We start from the raw sequence: 22273 nt of genomic DNA, 5'->3' as shown, positions 1-22273 counted from the left end.
TACAATTAATTTCGTCAACTCGAATAAATTAATTAAAATCGTTCCCGATCCGCGGTAATTACACGTAACGCAGCGTAACAACCACATACATTCCGTCGCGCGATTCGAAAATAGATCGCATGAAAGAGAGAAAAAAAAAAAAATCGACGAAAACTAAAATCCCGAAATCGCACACGAAGCTCTCTGTCACGTTTCCTCGCCATGATGACGACGGAAAAATTTATCGTTTCGATCTAGATACCACGCATGCTGGTGGTGAAGGAACGAGCTTATGAATAACGAACTAGACATCTATTACGTTACTTGCCGTATTACCAGTGTCAGCAGTGTAAACAGGCTGTGCCAGAGGGATAGGCGGTTGCTGGGTCCTGTTGATTCTCCTGCTCCCTGTTGACGCTCTACTCAGCGAGAAGAAGGGCGGGAAACCGAGCGCAAAAATGCGAGCAGCGCTCCCGAGATGAAAACCAGAGACCCGGAGTCGGATCAAGCGTGTATCTCTATTCTTACGTGTACATCGATTCACAGGTGGTTCACGGTCCTCGGCACTTTCGGTCCTTTAACCTCTCTTTTTCTCTATCTCTCTCACGCCCTTCCACTCTTTCCCTGGCCGAGATATTTGATTCGCGAGCACGCAGGGATCCCCTCGGATCGGAGACAGTGATCGAGATGGTGCACACGGAGGGTAACGAAGTTTCGACTGGTCGGAAAGACGGCTGGGAAAGCGGAAAATCGATGTGCCAATCTCACGTGCCAACTCCCGGAGTTTCCGCGACTCTCCTCCGATGGATCTCGCCCCGAAACACCGATAGAGGATCCAGGCGCGTACGATCGCGACGCTACTGCCGAGGGTAAATGCTGGCAGCCCCGACGTCATCTGACTCGGGAGCGGTACACTTGCTCCGTCTCTCTCGCAGCTTTCCTCTCGCTCTTACGTCGGCCCGTGGTTGGTCCAGATGCGACTGCGTCGCATTGTAACGGCGCCGACGCCCTCTGGTCCTTCTGATCGACCTCCGCTCGTTAGTCCAGACGTTTCTCCACTCGACCAGCCTCCGTCCCGTCGCTGACTGACGTCCAAACCCTACGACCAGTGGCCAATTGACCAGCCTTTACACCGGTTCACGGGTTCGAGTGCCAATTACCGAGCTGCTTTAACCGGGGCCACGAGTTTCGCTGGGACTCTGTTTCGTGAGTTTGATAAAACCATGCTTGCATCCGGCTTCCGTCGTGCTCCCCGTGTCTCGTGTCCTTCTCTTTCTTTCTCTCTCTCCCTCTCTCCGCAAACATCCCGCCGTTTTGTTGTTCTAGAACTACCAACTTGTTTCTGCAATTTGTGCTCTTCCCGATATGTGCGCCAATAGTGTCGCGTGTTTAAAAGGGTATCGGTGTCGATAAGGGGTAGGGAGACTCGTTCTCACTCGCACGATGTTCGCGTCGGTGAGAGATGCTTGTGTTTCCTCGCCGCGTTCGCGCTGTTCGATTTATGTTGTTCGATTCGATATCGTGGGATATCGCGAGGATTCTTTTGAGAGAGATATTTCTTGCTCTTTATGTACGTTGTTCCGAGGAATTTTGAAATCGTGTTTTGAATCGAAGTTTCTACATCTGAGATGCTCTGTTAGCGTTTATGCTATTCTTACGTGTTTTGATACGTAGTGATGAAAGAAGTAACTTAAGAAATTTTAATGTATATTTATTTATATTAGGCTGTTCCATACGTTCGTGCCGGATTTTACTTTTACTATTTAAAATTATATGTCGAATGAACTTTTAAATGTTAAGAAAACATGTAGTCGCCCTTTTGTTCTACGATTTCTTCCTATTTCGTTAGAAAACACGTTAATCATTGTGATAGTTTATAAAATACGACGAAAAATGTAAATAACGCCGCGGAACGAACTTATGGGATAAACTAATATTAGATTGGGGAAAAAGAAATCCATTATTTTTATAATTTATATATTTATATTTATATAAATTATAATTTAAAATTATAAAAATAATGGATTTCATTTTTCTTTTCTAGCTGTTATTTATTTACGTTTATAAAAGTTTGAAATTAATATAGAATAGTAATCTATTTTATAATTAACCTATTTGCATCATTAAGCGGAATAATCCGCACTCAATATCTGTTTCTTGTCTATTTTAAATTTATGTATCACACAACTATGTAAAAGAATAAATATTTATACTGTAGCATCATGTAGAATGATGTTGTTTTAATGTATGTATAATTTCTGGATCAAATATAAGTAAGAGTTCGTTTGTTACACTTAATTTCATTGAAAGTCTTGGAAGACTCCTTTCAGAGCGATGATGCAAATGGGTTAAAACTTCTGTTTCATAAATTTTTCATTCGTTTAAAAACGATTTTCATTGCTTAAATTTTGTTTCAATTCTATTATTATTAATTCTTTTTGCTAATATCGATTCAAAAAGAAAGTTTAGGTAATGCTAATAACGTCTTTTTATTCATTAATAGCTATTTCTTAATTTTTTATGTAACCCTAAGGGATGTATCGTGAAAAGTTGCTTTAGAAACTTTTAACGAGGACTTTATAGAAGAATGTCAAGTGTAGCGAAGTTAGGTTTCATCGTTATGTAAATATAATAGATTTATTTTAGGTATTAACAATTTTTACAGGATTCATGTTTCGTTTGTTTTAAACAATACACAACTATAAGTAAGAGATGTTAACGCTCTAGTCAACGAGTTGGCGAAACAGATAATTTTTCAACGTTATTTCCTAAAGAGAGTACGATCAATCAGAAGATAGATTTATTATAATACAGTCGGGGTGTTCGCCATACGACTAGAGATTTAATCGATTAAGTCTCACAATTTTCACATTGAAATTCCACCATTGGACACTGTTCTCTTAACGCATTGCATGCGAGTAAACAATTTAACGTATCTTCTTATATAAAAGGGACGAAATAAATGTATATTCGATTTTCATTTTAAGTACGACGTTTCTCCACTAATTATTGCCAGTATCTCCATATTTAAACGCATTCCACGTATTTTACACTTAATAACATAATTACCCCTATTTATCAAATACCTGCAAAATGTTTCGCATTTGAAAAGAGCACGCACGTTCCAGTCAACATTCGCCGTGTAAAAAATTAGCGCATAACATAATCCATAAAATCACTTTTCTTTTTCGATACATTGACGTTTACAATCCGATGGCGATATCGACCGCGATAAAGAAACAAGGAATTAAAGAAATGAGACGTGAAAATGGTTGAAGAAAAAATTTCACATCGACGATCATGCTTCCGTAACAGCACGTAACAACGACGCTTACCATTGGTTGAATATCGTTAAAAGATAATAAAATAATATGAGCAAACGCGCGATTATAAATAGAAAGATCTTATTATACAATGGTCTTACGTGGGTCTCTCATACATATACATATATTAAGTTCATGGGCCGATCACACATATACAGAGCACACACGTTCGATCACTCGCTCGAGACACACCTTTTATAAATCAATTACTTTATTAACCCTTATTTGCTACATTGGACGGTACGCTGACTCATAACTGCTATGCCTTTACCGCAGATTTTTCCGGATAAAAATTCCCATCGTCTCGCGCGTACACGAGGGACTCGTCGGATCGCGTTGCACGAAAAACGAGATCCTCTCGGCCACGTCGATCGCAGGGGACGATAAACTATTGCACAGCAGTGATTCGACACGAGACTTACATCAGAGGTGTCACCATCTTTCGACGTCGCGTTGCAACTACGTTCAACGACGCGATAAACAACGCGGCGTCGCCGGGCACTTGCGTGGGAACAAAAGGCTTGAATCACATTAAACTCGTTGTGTCGCAAAATCGATGGCAATTTCGTTGTACAGTCGTGGAAACCGCGCGTTCGGCCGCGCCCGAACAAAACCGCGAAAATAATGGTTTCCGGCGTGGCGTTATCGACTCGGATTTTGCTGAATTACGATTACGCGCGCCGTGCCGCGCCGCGACGCGGGCAACGATGGAAGCTCGTCGACGCGTTTTTTTCAAGCACGCCGGTTTTTGTTCCCAGTCGCAACAAAGTAATTCGCGACCTCGTTTCCGTCGCGGCACACGTGGCGGTCTATTCATCGCGACAATTCGATTGAAAGTCCGTCGCGCGGAACAAATCTTGCGCTTGTTTAGAAATGCATCGGCATCTGCCTCTCGGTTCGAAGCAAACTGTTAATTCTCGTCGGTATCGTGATTCCTTTGCGCGTGTATTAATCTCGAAAATGTGCTGCCATCTATAGAAACCGACGATTTTCCTTCTTTACCGATCAAAGACGATTTTCTTCTTTACTTCGGTATACCGTGAGAGTACTAGGTCACTATGGGGCACAAAGGTCCTCGTTATCGCGCGGCACACAACACGCAGCGAGAAATCCACCAAAAGTTTCGGGGCTTGAGCATATTCGAACACCATCTGTGATTCCGTGCAGCAACCTCGTTTACATTCCGTGGTCGTCTCCACCGGGCTTTGCTCGCCCAGGTACGTGAACCCGAGGTGAGAGTAATCCCTTTTTCTCTCTGAACGTCACGTTATCGTTCGACGGACTAGGACTAAGCAGATCGTTGCCGTGGTTGTAGAGCGGGTTCAGAACGGGCGTCGCGTCGTGGTTGTTCAACGTGTTCGCGTTACTGTTGTTGTGATTCTTTCTGCCGAGCGTAGATCGTCGCAAAGAGTGGATGTTGGTGTCTCCGTGAGTTCCCACTATGCTCGAAGCGCGCGCTGTAGTAGCAGCCTCGGAGCTTACAGGACTTTGTTGACCTGGACAGATGATAAACGCGTTCGTAAAACTCTTTCCTTCTATCCTCGCGGCTCGTCTTATCGCGCGGAAATTAATGGCGTGTTAAAGGGTTATATTTCCACAGCAGAGAACCACTTCTCGGTGGAACAAAATTTCCCAGAGTTTTCGAAAGTTTTCACGATCGGGAATCGGCAAAATTGATGGTGTAATTCGGAGAGAATAATGCCAGGAAGCAAGTTCTCGGTTATTGTCGAGGAAAGTGTCAATATTGCGCCGTTCAGTGAAATTTATACGAGTTTCGAATACGAGAGATTTATAAGAGTAGTTGTGATGAAGGGTGAACGATACGTAGGAGCAATATATCGGACCTTCGCAAGATATTGCTGCTGTCGAAGCACATAATCACCTTGTATGATGTTTTACTGCGCTCTTATCTCTAACCTCGTTCTTTTTTTTTTATATGTGTAATATTCTTTATCTTTCTGAAGTTTATTTAAAAATTCTGTTGTCTGAAGATAGTATATTTTGCCCATTTACCAAGAGTTCACTATTTTCTTACTCTTTCTACATCATATAATATCGTTTCTTGAATATTTTAGCAACTGGTCGAATCTCAGTTTCAAATTTCTCAAACTAAAAATTATAAATATACAAATACCTTGATAGAAACTAATAGAATGATATTTATAGGCTCTTTATGAATCTAATAAATTATAATCTTGTGTATTAGAATTGAAATTAAATTGGAATATTATTGCTACAATTAGATGCGATAATTGATGAATTAAACGGAAATATATCCATCTAATTCCTGACTCAATTTCCGAATAACAAAATAATTATACAGGATTCGATTTTAATTGAGTTTATCGGACTATATTCTATTTATTATAATGATAATAATAGTAGCAGGATCATTAATTTCAGAACTAATATCTAAATACCCTATAAAGCGCATCGGTTTAAAAATTTTTTAGTTTGTTGTAGGAAAATCGTGATACAAGTAACATAGGGATGATTTCTCGCATAAAACTGAGTCGAAAATATAGAATAAAATTTTTTCATACAGGGCTTCATTTTCGAGAAAATCAGGTTCCAAAATTCGATGGAAATGCGTCCAGTTCAGTTTCATTAATTCGTCGACATTTTCATCATTTGTAAAATACTAAACTAACTCTATTCACTAAAAATTATACCATATTCTCACTGATATCCTTTATAAAAGCAAGCAACAGCGCAAACGTCGTAAACTGTGATCAAGTGCACGCCCACCCAACGAATTTTCGAATTCGATTTTCTCAAGAATGGAGACCCGTATGAAAAAACTTTATTCAACATTTTCGTTTCAGTTTTATGGGAAGAATCATCTCCTTACCGGTTGTATCACGATTCGCGAACACCCTTTATACAATGAATAATATTAACCACCTGCGCTGGAAAGACGTGCCACGTACGTCGTAATGCTTTTGACACAGAATCGCCAACGACGTAGTATATACATTGTCATGCGATTGTTACAGAAACAAAAACGACGTGCGTGGCACGTCATGTTGGATTGTTGCTACAGCACAGATCATCATTGCACTGCATAGTATACAGTCATCAATATTTAACCCATATTCTAAAATGGAAAGCAAAAGTGAGACATCGAACACTTTGTGACGCCTCCCAGCGAGTTACACTGGACAAGCGTCGATGAATTTTTTGCCAGCGCAAGAGGTTAATATACTTTTTAAAATTGGCAATCTAAAACAAAATATGATAATTACCAGTACTTTCTCCGTGATCTTTGGTAATATAACTGACATTGTCCAGGCTGAACGCGTGATTCTTATTACTGAAATCCAGCTGGAGATCATTGTAGCTATCGTTGTCGTCCACGGGAACGCTCATTTGAAGCACCTGCGTCTCGTATTCCTTCAAATTAGGCTCCACGTACACAGGATCGTAACGGGGCACGACGTACATTCTCTGCATCCGTTCCTTGTACGCTTTGTATCTGTGTGCATGACGGAACAGCTATGTAGGATAATGCGGTATTAGGGCCCGTGAAGTGGCGCAAAAACCGAAGCGAACGATACCGTGTCTGACGTATCGCGGTGATGCTGAATGTTTTAAGAGGCAACCAGGCCGGAAAACGTAATTAATTCTAATGGAAGTAATAAAGGAAACGATGAATTTGCATGGCACGCGGGCGAATGAATATTCATCCTGACACTTGGAAACTCTTCTTTCACACGACATTAGCAACGTTGTTTACGCAACAATTGCGCGCGGAAATTGAATCGCGTAAACAACCGAAACTGTTCGGCTTCTCGGAGCAAATCCGGAATGCATGACTCATGGCAGTTTTAAATTGCGATTTGGAACACGCGATGGTTCCTTGCACAGGGTCCATTTGCTTCGATTTAAGGCGTGGTTCTCGTGTTACGAGGATCTTAACCTCGATCACTTTGCTAAGAGAAGAGTTATGTTTGGAGTTTCTGTGTTTTGAAATTCTGAGTATAGAGTTTTGAGATGTTAGTTATTAGTTTATTAGGTATTCGTTGTGTGTTAAGAGTTATCGGTTGTTGGTTACGGGTTGTTAGTTATTAGTTCTGAGTTTTAAGGTATTTGTTATTAGATCTTAGTTATTCGATGTTCTGAATTCTAAGTATAGAGTCCTGAGTTTTGAGTTCTGAGTTCTACGTTTTGGCTTGTGAGTATAGAATTCTGAGTTCTAAGTAAAGTGTTTGCAGTTCTGAAATCTGAGTATTGTTTTGAATTCTAACTATAGAGTTCTGAGTTCTGCATTCTGATTTCTGAGTATAGCGTTCTGAGTCCTGAATATGAAGTTTTTAAATCTGAGTATGGTGTTTTGAGTTCTCGTGTTTTGAATTCTGCATTATAAGTTCTGTATTCTGAGTTCTGAGTTTTACATTCTGACTTCTGTATATAGAATTTTGAGTTCTAAGTATAGTGTTCTGAGCTCTGTGATTTGAATTTCGCGTTCTGAATTCTACATATATAGAATTCTAAGTTTTGAGTTCTCGTGTTTTGAATTCTACATTATAAGTTCTGTATTCTGAGTTCTGAGTTTTACATTCTGACTTTTGAATATAGAATTCTGAGTTTTATGTATAGTATTCCGAGCTCTGTGATTTGAATTTTGCATTCTGAATTCTAAGTATGGAATTCTGAGTTCTGAGTTCCGGTGTTTAGAATTCTGCATTCTGAGTTCTACATTTTTGTTTCTGAGTATAAAATTGTCAATTCTGAATATAGCATTCTGAGTTCTGTGTTTTGTGTACTGAATTTTGAGTACAAGTTCCTGCGCTATTAGTTCAGTCAAACATGCGTCGAAATTCGTTAATTTAATTACTCGTTCGTTGCATTCGACATGCAACGGGACGATGAGATAATCAGTTAATTACCTGGACCAGGAAACGCAGATGTAGATGATCCCAGCTATGCCCAGAATGAGTATGACACAAGCGATGATTATCAGCGCGTATGGAAACACCTCGCCGCTGAAAGCTATGGCGGTTTGAGTGCGAACTGGTTCAGGTGGCATTACTGGCGCGTGAATGTCTATCGCGTTCGCGCGAACCAGCGTAGAAACGTCAAAAGTGATATTCGACATGGCTGCCTTTTCGATGATCGATCTGCAACAGAAACGCGTACCTTAGAACCACTTTTTTCCTTGTCCAATTCGAGTGTACTGAATAAAATAGCAATTGTCTCGAGGCAAAGTCGTGCACGAATTGTTGATTCAGGATTGCGTGGCGGCGTAAAATTGTTACGTTCCTCCACGATGACTATAAAATTTCCGTGTGTTCGTAATTGTTTCGCAGTTGCGATAGAAAATTGACTAGTACAAATGGAAGTACTCGTAAATGATAAATGGTACTGTTATTCACTGGATCTATTTTTTTACATTTTTTCGAAAGAGTTTTTATGGATTTTTTTGAAGGTAAAAACATTGTGAAAAATGGGAGTCAATTTATAACAAAAACAGGAAGTTTGTAACTCTTCATCAACGCGAGTAACCCTTTGCACTGCAGTAACGATTCGTGTCAAATTTCACGATTATGAGATACATTTATCACGCGAATATAACTATGTTCAACGTATTTTATCAGACAGAAAATTTCAAGAATTTCGGAAATTTTTACCTAATTTTAATTTTGTGAGTGGATTATTTGTAAGTATTTACATTGGTTAACTAAACTGAAATATTTATTATGATTAAATCCTAATGCAAGAAGCTAATATTAACCATTCGCATTTAGGAGACTTACTTGACTTAGGAGACTTACTTTCAGTCACCATTTTATAAAACTTTAAAGATTCATATTAACTAATATATTTAATTTCAAATAATATTGGAATAAAATAATTCTATCTATTAATTTATATAAAATTCTTATTTACTACTTTAAAAAATATCGTTCATTTTATAAAAAGAATTGTGATCTGTTATTGAATATATGAATTTTAGTGCATAGGAACTGTTGCAATTTTAGAACGTTTTTTTAGGAAAAATTAATTTATAGAATTTTCTGGAAGCTATTAAGAATAAAATCAAACCTTCCTTAATATATTAAAATTCACCTAAATATTTCACATAACTGGAAAGTGTTTTAATATATTAAAATTTATCTAGATAGTACTTGTGACTATAAAGTTTCTAGATATATTAAAATTTATCTACATGTTTCATATAGGTGTAAAATAACGTGCAAAGTATTTTATTTCTTTCATGGTATAAGAAATTAATTCGTATGTTTAATAATTTTGAAAAGTAGAAACATATATATAAATATATATAACAGTATATCAACATATATAAAAGTTATATGCAATATAAAATAAGCATATAGAAAATATTAGAATAATGGAAACCTTATAATTATACTATCGACAAATATATAAGTTGTATTTCAATATGCAAATAAAATATGTGAGATATAAAAATATAATATATAATCATACGCAAAAATATATTAATACATATATACATATATGGGATAAGCAGTAACTGTATTGAAAATTTGCTATAATGAGGTAATTTATAATATTGGAATACTATAACTTTTATGATTTAATGATTATAAAGTAAACTATATAAAATCAATTTTAATTATAAAATTTTAATTAATTTAAGCTAATTTATAATCAAGATTTATACTTCGACATGACTGATTTAAATTTACTCAACTTCTATTGACTACTCGATAACTTCATCTCTTAAAGCTTCGTCGATTCATAATATAATTTCAAACCTAAAATATTCCTTCAAGCTTATGTTTCATTTCGATATAATTCTTTTTTGTTAAATGTACGTATTTTTATATATATTTAATAAACGTATCAAAACTGAATATACCTATACAAATGGTTTTGAAAGATATATAAATATATGAAATATAAAACAATCGTTTATCTAAATTCTATTTCATTACTAATTTTCTATTAAAAAAATAAACAGTTTGTTGCATAATTGTTTATAGTCTAACAACAATTCATAGCATTCTGTGTCAACAATAATATTAATACCCTTGTTATTAAACAAAGTTAAATATTTCTACTTACTCTTCAAACATATATTTTTCTCTAATTTTCAGCATTAACGTTCAGAAAATATTTTCAAAACCAAATTTATGGGATTCTCGCGTTGATATCATAACTATAACGAAATATGAACGTCTTACCTTTGTATGCGCGAGCTGTTCCTGTCTAAAATGGCTTCCGTGTCGGGGTCAATCGCATAGAACCACACGTCAGAATCTTGTGGATACATTTCGACGGTTCCATTCCTCGTCAAATTTTTCCTCACAGCTACCCTGTCGATGCCAATTAGAAGATCGCTTTTCTCTTCGATGATAGCAGCGATCTTCGAGGCTTCCTTCTGCAACGCGTCAGGAGGCGCGTCTTGAACCACTAGGATCATCAGATTTTCCTCTCGATCAGATTCACTATGACCGACGCGACGATCGACTTGAAATTGTCTGTCGAATTGGGATTGTCTCGAACTCGGACGTCGAACTTGAACGGAAGATCCGCTAGGTCCACGTTGTCGAACGTTGCCGTGGTTCTAATTATCCCGGAAGAACTATCCATGGCGAAGTAGTCAGATCCTCGGCCTCCTTGTATCTTATACTCGAGTTTCCCGTACTTGCCGTTGTCTTTATCGTGCGCTTTCACTTGTATCACCGTCGATGCAAATTGCGCCGATCGTGGAATGGCGGCGAAGTATCGTCCTCTCGATAATTTTGGATTACTGTCCGGAAAAATGAACTCGGGTTTGTTGTCATTCACGTCGATCACCTGAATCTTCACCTGTAATTCGAGTTAGGAAGGAAGAGATTGTTAGTCATTCTTGCAACCTTGATGTTATCAAAATTCTTATCATTACTTTATTTTCAAGTTGATTAAACAGCTCTTTATTTTATTTATAGTCACCATAGGTGGTTATAGAGAGTAATACAAATTTTAATAACCCCAGCATCCAATGTTTTCAATTGAGAATGGATAATATTTTACAGCAATATACTGATTATAAATATATAAATATATGTTTTAATTAAAAATATTATACAGTAATTAAAATAATTAAAAAAATTATGTCATATTTTAAATGTAAAGAGTAATATGTTTCAATTTTCAATATTATATTATATTTTGAAATACTTAAATAAATTATACGATATTTTAAATGCAAATGGTAGTTTTACTTTCCAGCGTTATATCATATTTGAAATAATTAAATAAATTATATCATATTGTAAATGCAAATCGTAATACGTCTCGATTAAAAATATTTTATTACACATCGAATAACACTCTTCGCATATCGATAAACTGTCTTCGACCATTTTTAATACGCATATAAATTCCAAGGCGGCATGCAGCAAAGGGAGAACACCAAAGAGCGTTAACACTATATGAACATACATACCATTGTCGTGTTCCTGCCAGAGTTCAATAAACCTGACAAAGATTCCAACTTGATCTTCACTTGATAGGATTCCGTCGTTTCGTAATCCAAAGCCCCTTTCTTCAGCCTAAGCGCGCAATTCCGTTCCTCCGTAACATTCGCCTCGAACAATTCGTTCTCGTTACCGCTATAAATCTCGCATTTCAATGGCGTGGTGTCGTGTGCGTGGCTATTAATGACCGTGATTATCTTGATCAGCGTATTGTCGCCCGCATCTTCGGGTACCTCGACGTTGTAGGAATTTTCCGCGAAACCCAAACCGATTTCCGGCGGCACCGTGGCCACGTGATGAACGTAAACCGGTACCGTCGTGACAGACGACAATTGCGGCTCTCCCATATCGTACGCGCGTACATCCACCTGAAATATTAATAACTTTGTCTCCACCGACGTACGCACCTTTACCGTTACGCCAGATTTTCATCGCGCGATTAATAATCCGATGGAAATCAAAAACGCCGGGATGCGACGAGAATGAATAAACGTTTCCAGCGTACCTGATACTCAGTGTCCGTTTCCTTTCGCAGATCGTCCCGTATTCGAAGCACGCCAGTGTCTGGATCGATCACGAAGTATTTGTTTGATATTCCCCGACCGATTATTTCGTATCTCACCTAGAAATCGATTGATAAAGGAATTTTGTAGGAATTATTTATCTAAATACGATCCTGCTTTGGTTATTTTGACATTTCGGCACGGATTATATCTAGTTAGCGATTTGAATTCTCGATGGAACAAAGGAATATGCGTTTAGCGATTAACGTGCTCTATCGTTCGAACGAGGAAACATATTGGCGTTTCATTGTGTGATTTTTAATATCCATGGAAATTTTGAAAGCGCTATAAAGCCACGAATTTCGCGCAGTTTTCGCAATTTTTTCACAATTTTTATATTATTCCATTAAGCGATATAGTTTACTATGCAATCTAATAATCTTCGTGATGTTCCTTCCTTTTTAATGTTAAAGCATTCAAGAATGAAAAAATTCAATGGTGTAGGTAAATAAATATAATTATTAAATGAAATTTCCATTTTTATAGTAATATTATAATGAAAAGCTACCTGTAAATACTTTACAAAATTATTTTAGTGTAATATAATAAATAATATTAAAAAATTTGTATTTATAGTGCAATAGAATAATAATGCAGACGTAGTTTAAAGGACACAGTGAAAAACCAAAAGTAAAATTTTATATATGGTTCAAGAAAATAATAATGTGAATATGGCCTAAAAAGTATAACGGAATAAAAATTAAATTTTATACATGGTCTAACGGAATGATGACGCAAACATAACCGAAGAAGCATAATGGAAAAATATTCATATGGACAAGGAATGATCGAGTCATCATCCGTAGATCGTTGTTCGCGGATTAACTAATCGTGAATACGTACTTGATTTCCGGGAGCAGTACCATCGGAATCCGTTGCTATAAGATTGATGACCGTTGTGCCAATGGGAACGTCGTCGTCTAACGTGATCGGACGCGGAACTGACGTAAACACTGGTGGAATGTCATTAACGTCCTGATGGACAAGGAAAATGGAATTTTGAGTATTATTCTTCCTAAAATACTATTCCTAATTAATATTCCTGATCGATCTCGTTAATTCTATTAATCGATTAACCGAATGATACTCCTATTTCCTCGATATCAATTTATTTACAATAATATAAATAAATAACATAAATAAAACGTGTAATGTAAAATTAGAAAATACATAGATACTTCTTTCCTCGATACCAGTTAATTTACAAAATACATAAATAATGTAAATAAAATGTATGATGTAAACTAAAATAATGCAAAAAAAAAAAAGATAAAGTAATGTAAAGTAAAAAAGAAAATAATGTATTATAAAAATAAAATACATTATCTGACAACTATTATTTAGGACAAAAGATGTTTGGAAATATCTACTTTTAATAGTTAATATAAAAATATTATCTACGTGCAAAATATTATCAAAATAATTTCACGAAATTATAAATAAATGATAAATAAACGAATAAACGCGAACTTTTCGGATTAATATTTTTAATTAATCTGCAATATTAAGACGAAGCTACGACTCGATAAGATATAATATAGAATTTAGAGTTTAGAGTTACAAATATATCCGACAAAGTGACTGCTGAAATTCGAACAACTGAATGACTGAAGTGGAATGGCGAGATAAAAGTTTCCCGGTTTAAGAAATCTGTGCTTGAAAAGTATTAAGAAGTTTCGTGCAAGAAACTGAAGCGAAAAGACATGTTGTATAAATCTCTTTCTCCTCTCTATACAATATGTACATATATGTATATTATATTACCTTTGCTTTTATGTGCAAAGTATTAATTCATTTCTCATTTTCTCTCGCAGTATAAACGGATGATATTACACATAGAATACAGGCATAGTTTATTCAAAGAGACGAGTATATTAAATGTTTTACAATTATTTTTTTAAACGAAACAATACTTTATAATTATCAATCTTGAAATACCAGTGATATTTTTTTCACTGAATAAAATTATCTATAAACATTCTGCCAAAATCAAATATAAATAACGAACTAGTTTAAAATATTTTCTCACATTGATCATGTTTCATACGTTTTATCCACTCGCGTCTCGACTCAATTAAAGTCTCAAAATGCGTAATGTCTCTTTGAACATACTCACATATATATATGTAATTAAAACTTTCACATGCAGTAAAGCAACGTGATGTAATATTTTATTTGGCAGAGATAAATTGCTTTTATTTGGTCCCCCGTTTCAGTTAACTTCTGTCCATTTATAATTTGTTTCATCAGACATGGAGAATATTTTTAAATTATTCGAATTAAGACATACAAATAAAGTCGTTCTTCCATGCGTCATAAATTATTAATTTTTACATAAAATCCAAGGGAAACTATGTACTTGAATATTTTGGCTCAATAGTATCATTCAGTAATAAAAATGGTACGAAAATGCCAATTAGTTTTGTTCTTATCAAGAGAAGAGATTGGAAAAATTAAATTAGAAAATTATAATAAATTAAAAATTAATTGAAGAAATTTTGCGATCGATACCTGAACGTTGACCACGACCTTTGTAGTAGAACCAGGCAAATCACTGGTGTTTTCGACAGTGCCAATTATCAGAATGTGCTGGTTCTCTCTCTCATAATCCAAACCACGAATGGTTTTTATAATTCCAGTCTTCGGGTCTATAGCGAAGAGTTCGGTATCCCCTTGTTTGATCATGTATGTGATCTGCTTCTTTGTATCCGGATCATCAGCCTGGAATTAACAGAATTTGCTTTAGGCTCGAGAAGAACGGCCGTTCGTTTAGAATTTTCGTTTCTTCCAGTACAATAGCGTGAGAACCATCGACGCAGACGCAAACATAATTTGGCTGCGTTCAAATTGCTAACAAAGTTCGAAGAAAATAAATCGAGATTAATTTGATTGAAATATTTCAATTTAATCATCCAAACCGCGTGAAACTCGAATATTCGACGTATTCCTGATATTTCTAGTTCATAGAGTTTGCAAAAATTTGATACTTCCGGAAGTTTTATACGGCTTCACCGACATCCAGAATTTAATTAAACTTAAATTCAATAACAGTGATTCAAATTACCTTGCAGGGATATTTGAGAAATTATGAATTGCTTGCAATTTATATCAAATTGCGAGATTCATTATACTCGTGATTTATTTTCGTATTATTTTGCTATTTCAGTTATTTTTAATATATTTATTCTAAAAAGGAATAGTTATTCTTTTAATATATTAGTTGCTCTAAGAAGGAATACGTATTCGTCAAACATAAATTACTATTATTAAATCAGCATTATAAACAACTCAAAGTTCATTAAATAATTTTAAAAAATTCAAATAGCTGAAACATAAAATTATTATCTAAAGAATTATTTAAACGAAACAAATTCCCCCAAGCTATTCGGCTGATTTAAAATATCACTTGGTTAATCGAGTATTAAATTCGCTTTGAAAAATTCTGCTTTACCCAACTTAAAGTCCAAGTGTTCGATTATTTTACGCATTCTGAACAGTTCCGGTCTACGTAGCATTCAAATTGGAAACTATTTTGTATCGATCGTTGGGTAACTAGGCACAACCTATTACATTATATTGTATAACATTACATTAAAGTATATTACATAAATTCAACATACCGTTACTTGGAGTACCGTGTAATCTGGCATGTTCTCTTTAACTCGAGCCTCGTAGCTACTTTGATGGAAAACAGGAACCTCATCCTCAACGTCTATGACTTTCACTGTCACTGTAGCTGTGGCTAAACGATAATCTGGAGCACCATCTCGCGCGGTTACCACAAATTTATATTCCTGGAAAACGAGATGATTGCAATTTACAGGCAATTCACTTTTTTTTTTTATTTCCTACTAAAATTTCAATCTCGGCAGATTTTACGAAATTAACTCTGCGTAAATATTAGTTGGTAGAAATTCGTATTATTATTATACTTTTAAGTATCACGTGACATTTTGTGCATACTGATCTCGATATTTGAACCTATAATGTTCATTGGTTCGATAATGAATATGTTTCGAGGAATAATTGAAGGTATATATCTCCTATTATTAGCTAATATATTGTATGTATATCGTTATTAATTCGAGCAAACGAGAAATATTTCTGTATACATAATGAAAATCACGCGCATTTATTAAAAACTATAACATATATTATACTTTATATACAAATGTACAATATACGTATATTTATTAAAAATTGGCGTGGTAAATAATATATCAGAAGCATATGTGTTAACACTAGATATCAATTTAATTATAGTCATGTACCTTGGGGTTTTATAAATTTGATTCTGCATGAATTTATTTGTAGTTTATAGTATATTGATCTAGAATAATTTGAAAATATATATCATATATATTTATTTTGACTTTCAATCGATATGTACTGATTGATATATTGATATATGTATCAGATATACATTGATCTAATATATATATGAGATATCGAGTGGAAGTCAAAATAAATATATATGATTTATATTTTTCATATTTTATATATTATACTTTATATATGCATTATAAATATATATAAGTTATATAAAATGGTTTCAAAATATAATTTATATGTACTTAATTTATGTATAATTTATAATTAATTTATATTTATATATATAAGATATCGAGTGAAAGTCAAAATAAAAATATATGACTTATATTTGTAAATTATTTCACATCAATATACTATAAACTACAAATAAATACATGCATAATCAAATTCGGAAAATTCCAAGTTACTCCACTGTAATCACCATCAGTCCCCAAAGCTACATAACTGTAATCTAGCTATAGTCGCCTACAGAACACACATACAGTGATTACACTTAATCCAACGAGATAAATCAGTGAAAATAAACAAACATTTATAAGAAAGTCACGCGATAGAAGAAGACACGCTTATGCACTCGTTTCACCTTGCTATCTCCAGGACCAATTACAGTTACCTTCTCTAGATAGCGAAGGCTAGACTGCTAGCTTCGGTATAAGAGCATTGGACGTTGAGTAATGACAGTCAGCTTTCATAACGGGAGGGTTAAATACTTACGTCGTTCTGCTCGTAGTCCAAAACGATCTTCGTCAACACGTCTCCAGTTTCAGGGTCTACCGTGAAGGGTATATCGTCTGGCGCGAAATAGGTTATCTCGGCGTTGATCCCTTCATCAGCATCCTCGGCGTGCACCCGGCCAATCAATTTTCGCGCCTCTCCTTCCTTCACGGAGAACTCGTAAGGCAGGTCCACGAATTCAGGATTCTTGTCGTTGATGTCCGTCACTTTGATGTTCACCGTTGCCGTGTTGAACAGGCCGCCGGAGTCTCGGCCTTTATCAGCTATCGTGACAGAACGAACGATCGTGGTCAGATAAGACTACGAGGTCGGATAAGACCGTGAAATAGCATGCACCAGAGCTGAGACAAAACGAGGATCTCGTTCGCTTGCAGCAAGTAGCTCGTGGCGGTACTTAAACCATTCGCGAGCATCAACTCACCAGCTGATAACGAGTCAGATCCTCCCGGTCCAACTTCCTTATAACGGTGATCACGCCTGATTTGTCACCGATCGCGAACTGACGTAGATCGTTCCCTGAGACGATCGAGTACGACACTGGATCGTTTTCCGGATCAACTGCCTGTTGAACAGAATTAAGTTGACAAGTTTATCAGACGAAGAAGGTAATTACTATAGAGAGAGTCCCGGTGCGATTAGTGACAGGGGTATCAAGGTGGAGCTGATATTGGTTACGCCAATGGCAAATTTATCTTCCATGAATATTTAATTATATATTGAATATATATGATAATTATATATATTGTACAATTGAGTAGTATACATATATTATATATTGAATTATTAAGAGTATTAAATATATTAAACACGTATTGTATAATTAAATAAAATAAATATATTATACATTCAATTATTAGATAGATGTAAACAAAGATAAGACTATCAAATTGGAGTTGATATTGTATAAGTCAGATGCAAATTAAATATATATAAAATAGTTACATATATATTATAAAATAGAATAATATAGATATATTATGTATTCAATTATTAAGTATATTAAATATATTAAACACGTGTTATATATTTAAATGACATAAATATACTATGTATTAAATTATTAAATATATGTAAACAAAGATAAAAATATCAAATTAGAGTTTATACTAATTAAGTCAATGGCAAATGTGTATTTATTCTTTAATGAATATTAAATTATATATTAAATATGTATAAACAAAGATAATTATATCAAATTGGGGTCGATGTTGTATTGGCCACAGGCAAATTAAATATATATAATAATTATATATATTATATATAATAATAATAATAACAATAATAATAATATTAAATATAATAATATATAATAATAAATATATTATATAATATATATAGACAAAGATAGGAATATCAAATTGAACTGACATCGGATAGATCAGAGGCAACTGTTTACTTATGTTTGGTAGAACAGATTTGAATATTAAATAGTAAGCTATGACAAGCCTGCAAGTTAAAAATTATGATTTTTATCAAGCATCGAATGTTTATACGAATGCATATTTTTATAGCACATGAACATGACCAATAACCCAAACAAGATCTAAACTTCTCATATGGTTTGTCATCGGAGAATTCTAAAAATACAATTTTTTATTTTATATATACTCCATAATGCATTTGATTCGCATGAGTGCATATTTCTTGCATAAATGCATAACTTATCGGATACACTGAAAATATAGCAAGTTAAAATAAAGATATAAGGTGAGATTCGATATTGATCGAGCCAATGGTAGATTTGTATTTATTTCGGACGAAATAGACTTGAATATTAAATAGAAAGTATGCCAGTTAGAAATGAACAATATCACCATACAGATTAGATGAATATTTATGCACACATATATTTTCATAGCAAATAGGTGACGTTGTGAAAATGGAACAGAAATTTCTTTGCATACTTCTTGCACAAATTCCAAATAATCTTTCAAATCTTTCTTAAATAAATCTCATGGCTGACGAATTCAGAAATATCATATTAATTCAATATATGTAACAAATTTTAAACAATTACAGCTATGTGTTATATATATAATTTCTTTTTTTTTTTTGCTATTAAAGATATTTTTGAAGTTAGGAAAAGTGATTTTACGAATCAAATAATGCAAAATGTGTTTTGAAGAGATAGAAAATTAAAAATATCGCAAACTTTTGAAATTCAGGTCATAGAAGAAACTGAGGGAACTTATCGCAAGCAATATTAAATAAACTGATTTACTATTTAATGCAGTATGCAACTATCTTTAAGTCTCTGGATAATACTCGTACCCGAAACTTTCGAACTCTCGAACCCTGCACGCTCTTAAGAAAACTTGATTTCAAGTGTACACGTAGATGGATATTTACGTGTAAACCAGTTACGCGTAAACCAATGGCCTTATTTGGAAATATCTTAAGTTAGGGGAAAAACACGTTCCAAAGAAAGAAACTCTTTACGCATAAATAATACGTTTAATCGGCATTCTTATCTAAAATATAATTTGAAAATTTGCTAAAATTTTCGTTTCTGAATGACGAAATTTTAAACGAATTGTTAGACGATATAAAAAAGAAATGTGGATCACTGACATCGCTCTCATTACGTTACCTCGAAAAATTGCACCGACAACTTTTACATTCCCTTCACTACGATTAATCAACTTCAACAAAGCACCTCGAAGAAACTGTTGTAGCTTACGGACTACGTATTTACCATATGCTGTCATATAGCTAGCATATTACGCGTACTGACTGCCTACATGCGACGTTAAATTAATGATGATGTAGTGTACTTTGAAGTAAAAGAGGGAACGAAAATAGCTACAGTGTTCCTTTAATGTATTATAGATATGCATTTAATTTTCAATATGTATCCTATCTACTGGAACGTGTAATGTTATCGTTAGAAATTCGTACTAATTGCTACTAATTCGTACTCTGGACATACTTTTTTATATAACCTGTGAAAACTTATCGCGTTGATTTATTAATCTTTACTATAAAATAACGAATGCAGTCCATCATAATAACACTGTATTTTACATAGTGTTTCGAAAAGTACCATACGTTTCAAAATTATTAGAACATTCAAATATATCAATTAAATACGTAATTAAAGTCTGTTACATTATATATGATCTTGTGTATTAAAATTATGTTCAAACAGTAAAATTGAATTATGCTATTTTAATATATCTACTATTAAAATTGCATGATAATTTATTTGTCGATGAATAGGAATATATAAATCTGCAGTAAATGTATGAAATAAATATTGCTATTTTGCAAATAATTAATCGTCTAAATAAAAGAAATTGTAAATTCTTCGATTACTGATTAATCTATGGGACTAAGAAAAATTAAATTACATACCTAAGTATTACACATAATTAATAATACAAAGAAACAAATGTAAGCTTCTTCCGAATACGATTCTAACGCCACAGAAACACGTCGAAAGTACTCTCGAATATTTAAAGAAGACCAGATCTAAAAGCTACCAAGTCCGTATCTAACGATCAATACCATCGCGATGCTAAACTCAGAGGAAGAAAGAAATTAATTTAACCGATGACTTGACACGACATTTAACAGAGTCGTCCGCTGAATATTCAACTCGAAAGCGCAATATTATTTCATCGATGGAACATTTAGTTTCCACTCGGACCAAAGCACTGTGAGACGAACAGTTTCAAAGTATACGTCGACTGGCAAGAATCCCGTGCAGCCAATTTATTCTGCCATAGCAAGGAGAAAAACGACTTCAAGTAGGCGCTATTTAGCCATTTCAATTTGAGATTAAGCGTAATGAAAAATCGCGGACTTTTACCACTTACCGACGTGTTTGAAAGAAAATAACCCTAGCCTTTCTTGCTAATCATATAAGCGAACCTATTTAGCATTTTTGTTAATAAAATCCTCGCTACACCGTCAAAGTTACCCTTCGCTTTCAGCGGCCTCTCACTCCTTTGACAACGTTTACGGGTTAGCGTGGAACGAAGATGATCGTTAAGGGTAATTACGAACACTTACAGTAATCGTCGCAACCGTGGAATTAATCGAGGCTCCCTCGCTGACTTGCACCTCGTACACCGGTTGCTGGAAGACCGGGCTCCTTGTATTGGGCCCTGGAATCACGTTCACCTCGACGATCGTATGCGAATATTTTCCACCCTTGTCGGTTGCCTGGATGGTGATGCTGAATTGCTCGCCGGCATTCAGCTTCCTCACCGATTCGATTACACCGGTCTTCGGGTCGATCTTGAATTTATGCAGCCCGTTATTCGACACGTGATAAATGCTGTACGTTATTTCGGCATTCTCTCCTTCGTCGTTGTCCGTTGCCTCCACCTGGAATCAAGGCAGATTGCATTTATTTTTTCCCGCGGAAAATTGCAGAATCGTGAGATTTTTATTTCACTTTTTGATTTCTTTCTTCTTCGCGTTGGGAGATAGAAAAATCATACCCGAGGGTATGATTGAGAATGATAGAGATCGATAAGAGGTGCATACGAGGAGAAACCAGTCTTTCGCGATTGAATTTCGAGTACTTGATAGTTTTGTTATAGCAGATGCTTAAATACGTTTACCGATAAATATAAAGTGAAAGTGGAAAGTTAGAGTATATATATTTTTTATTTAATGTATTAAGTATTATTATAAATTATTACTACGAGTAATCAAGTACGTAAATCTTTAGAATTTTTGTTTGTTACATTTCGCTAAGAAGTTATTTTTATCTTATTATTTGGTATACCACTGTAACTTTCTATAGCAACTTAACTATAGGAATTTTGATATATGAAAGGAGTTTAACACGTTAGTAAGAAAACTAAGAAAAATATATTTATTTTAGCAGCTGGATATTTATCAATTTAATTTCAAAAATAGGTTTATATCTATTAATATTCGA

At 34.7% G+C, this 22273-nt stretch overlaps 1 protein-coding gene across 1 annotated transcript; it reads right to left on the bottom strand.

Moving 5' to 3' along the window:
* Positions 1-4300: 4300 nt before the first annotated feature.
* On the bottom strand, positions 4301-21711 carry LOC143220361 (cadherin-99C-like; the record flags this gene model as incomplete). Its single annotated transcript, XM_076446019.1, is given in 14 exon segments — positions 4301-4546; positions 4548-4798; positions 6548-6777; positions 8192-8422; positions 10472-10721; positions 10724-11099; positions 11719-12117; positions 12255-12371; positions 13156-13287; positions 14824-15033; positions 15933-16106; positions 17359-17642; positions 17797-17941; positions 21394-21711. Coding segments are annotated over 14 exon segments (3363 nt in total), but the record flags the coding sequence as incomplete, so codon positions are not given.
* Positions 21712-22273: the final 562 nt, after the last annotated feature.

Source organism: Lasioglossum baleicum, unplaced genomic scaffold (genome assembly GCF_051020765.1).
Source record: "Lasioglossum baleicum unplaced genomic scaffold, iyLasBale1 scaffold0803, whole genome shotgun sequence".
In the NCBI taxonomy this organism is placed as follows: domain Eukaryota; kingdom Metazoa; phylum Arthropoda; class Insecta; order Hymenoptera; family Halictidae; genus Lasioglossum; species Lasioglossum baleicum.
The sequence above is the reverse complement of the archived record's forward strand: the minus strand, read 5'-3'. Positions and strand labels throughout refer to the sequence as shown.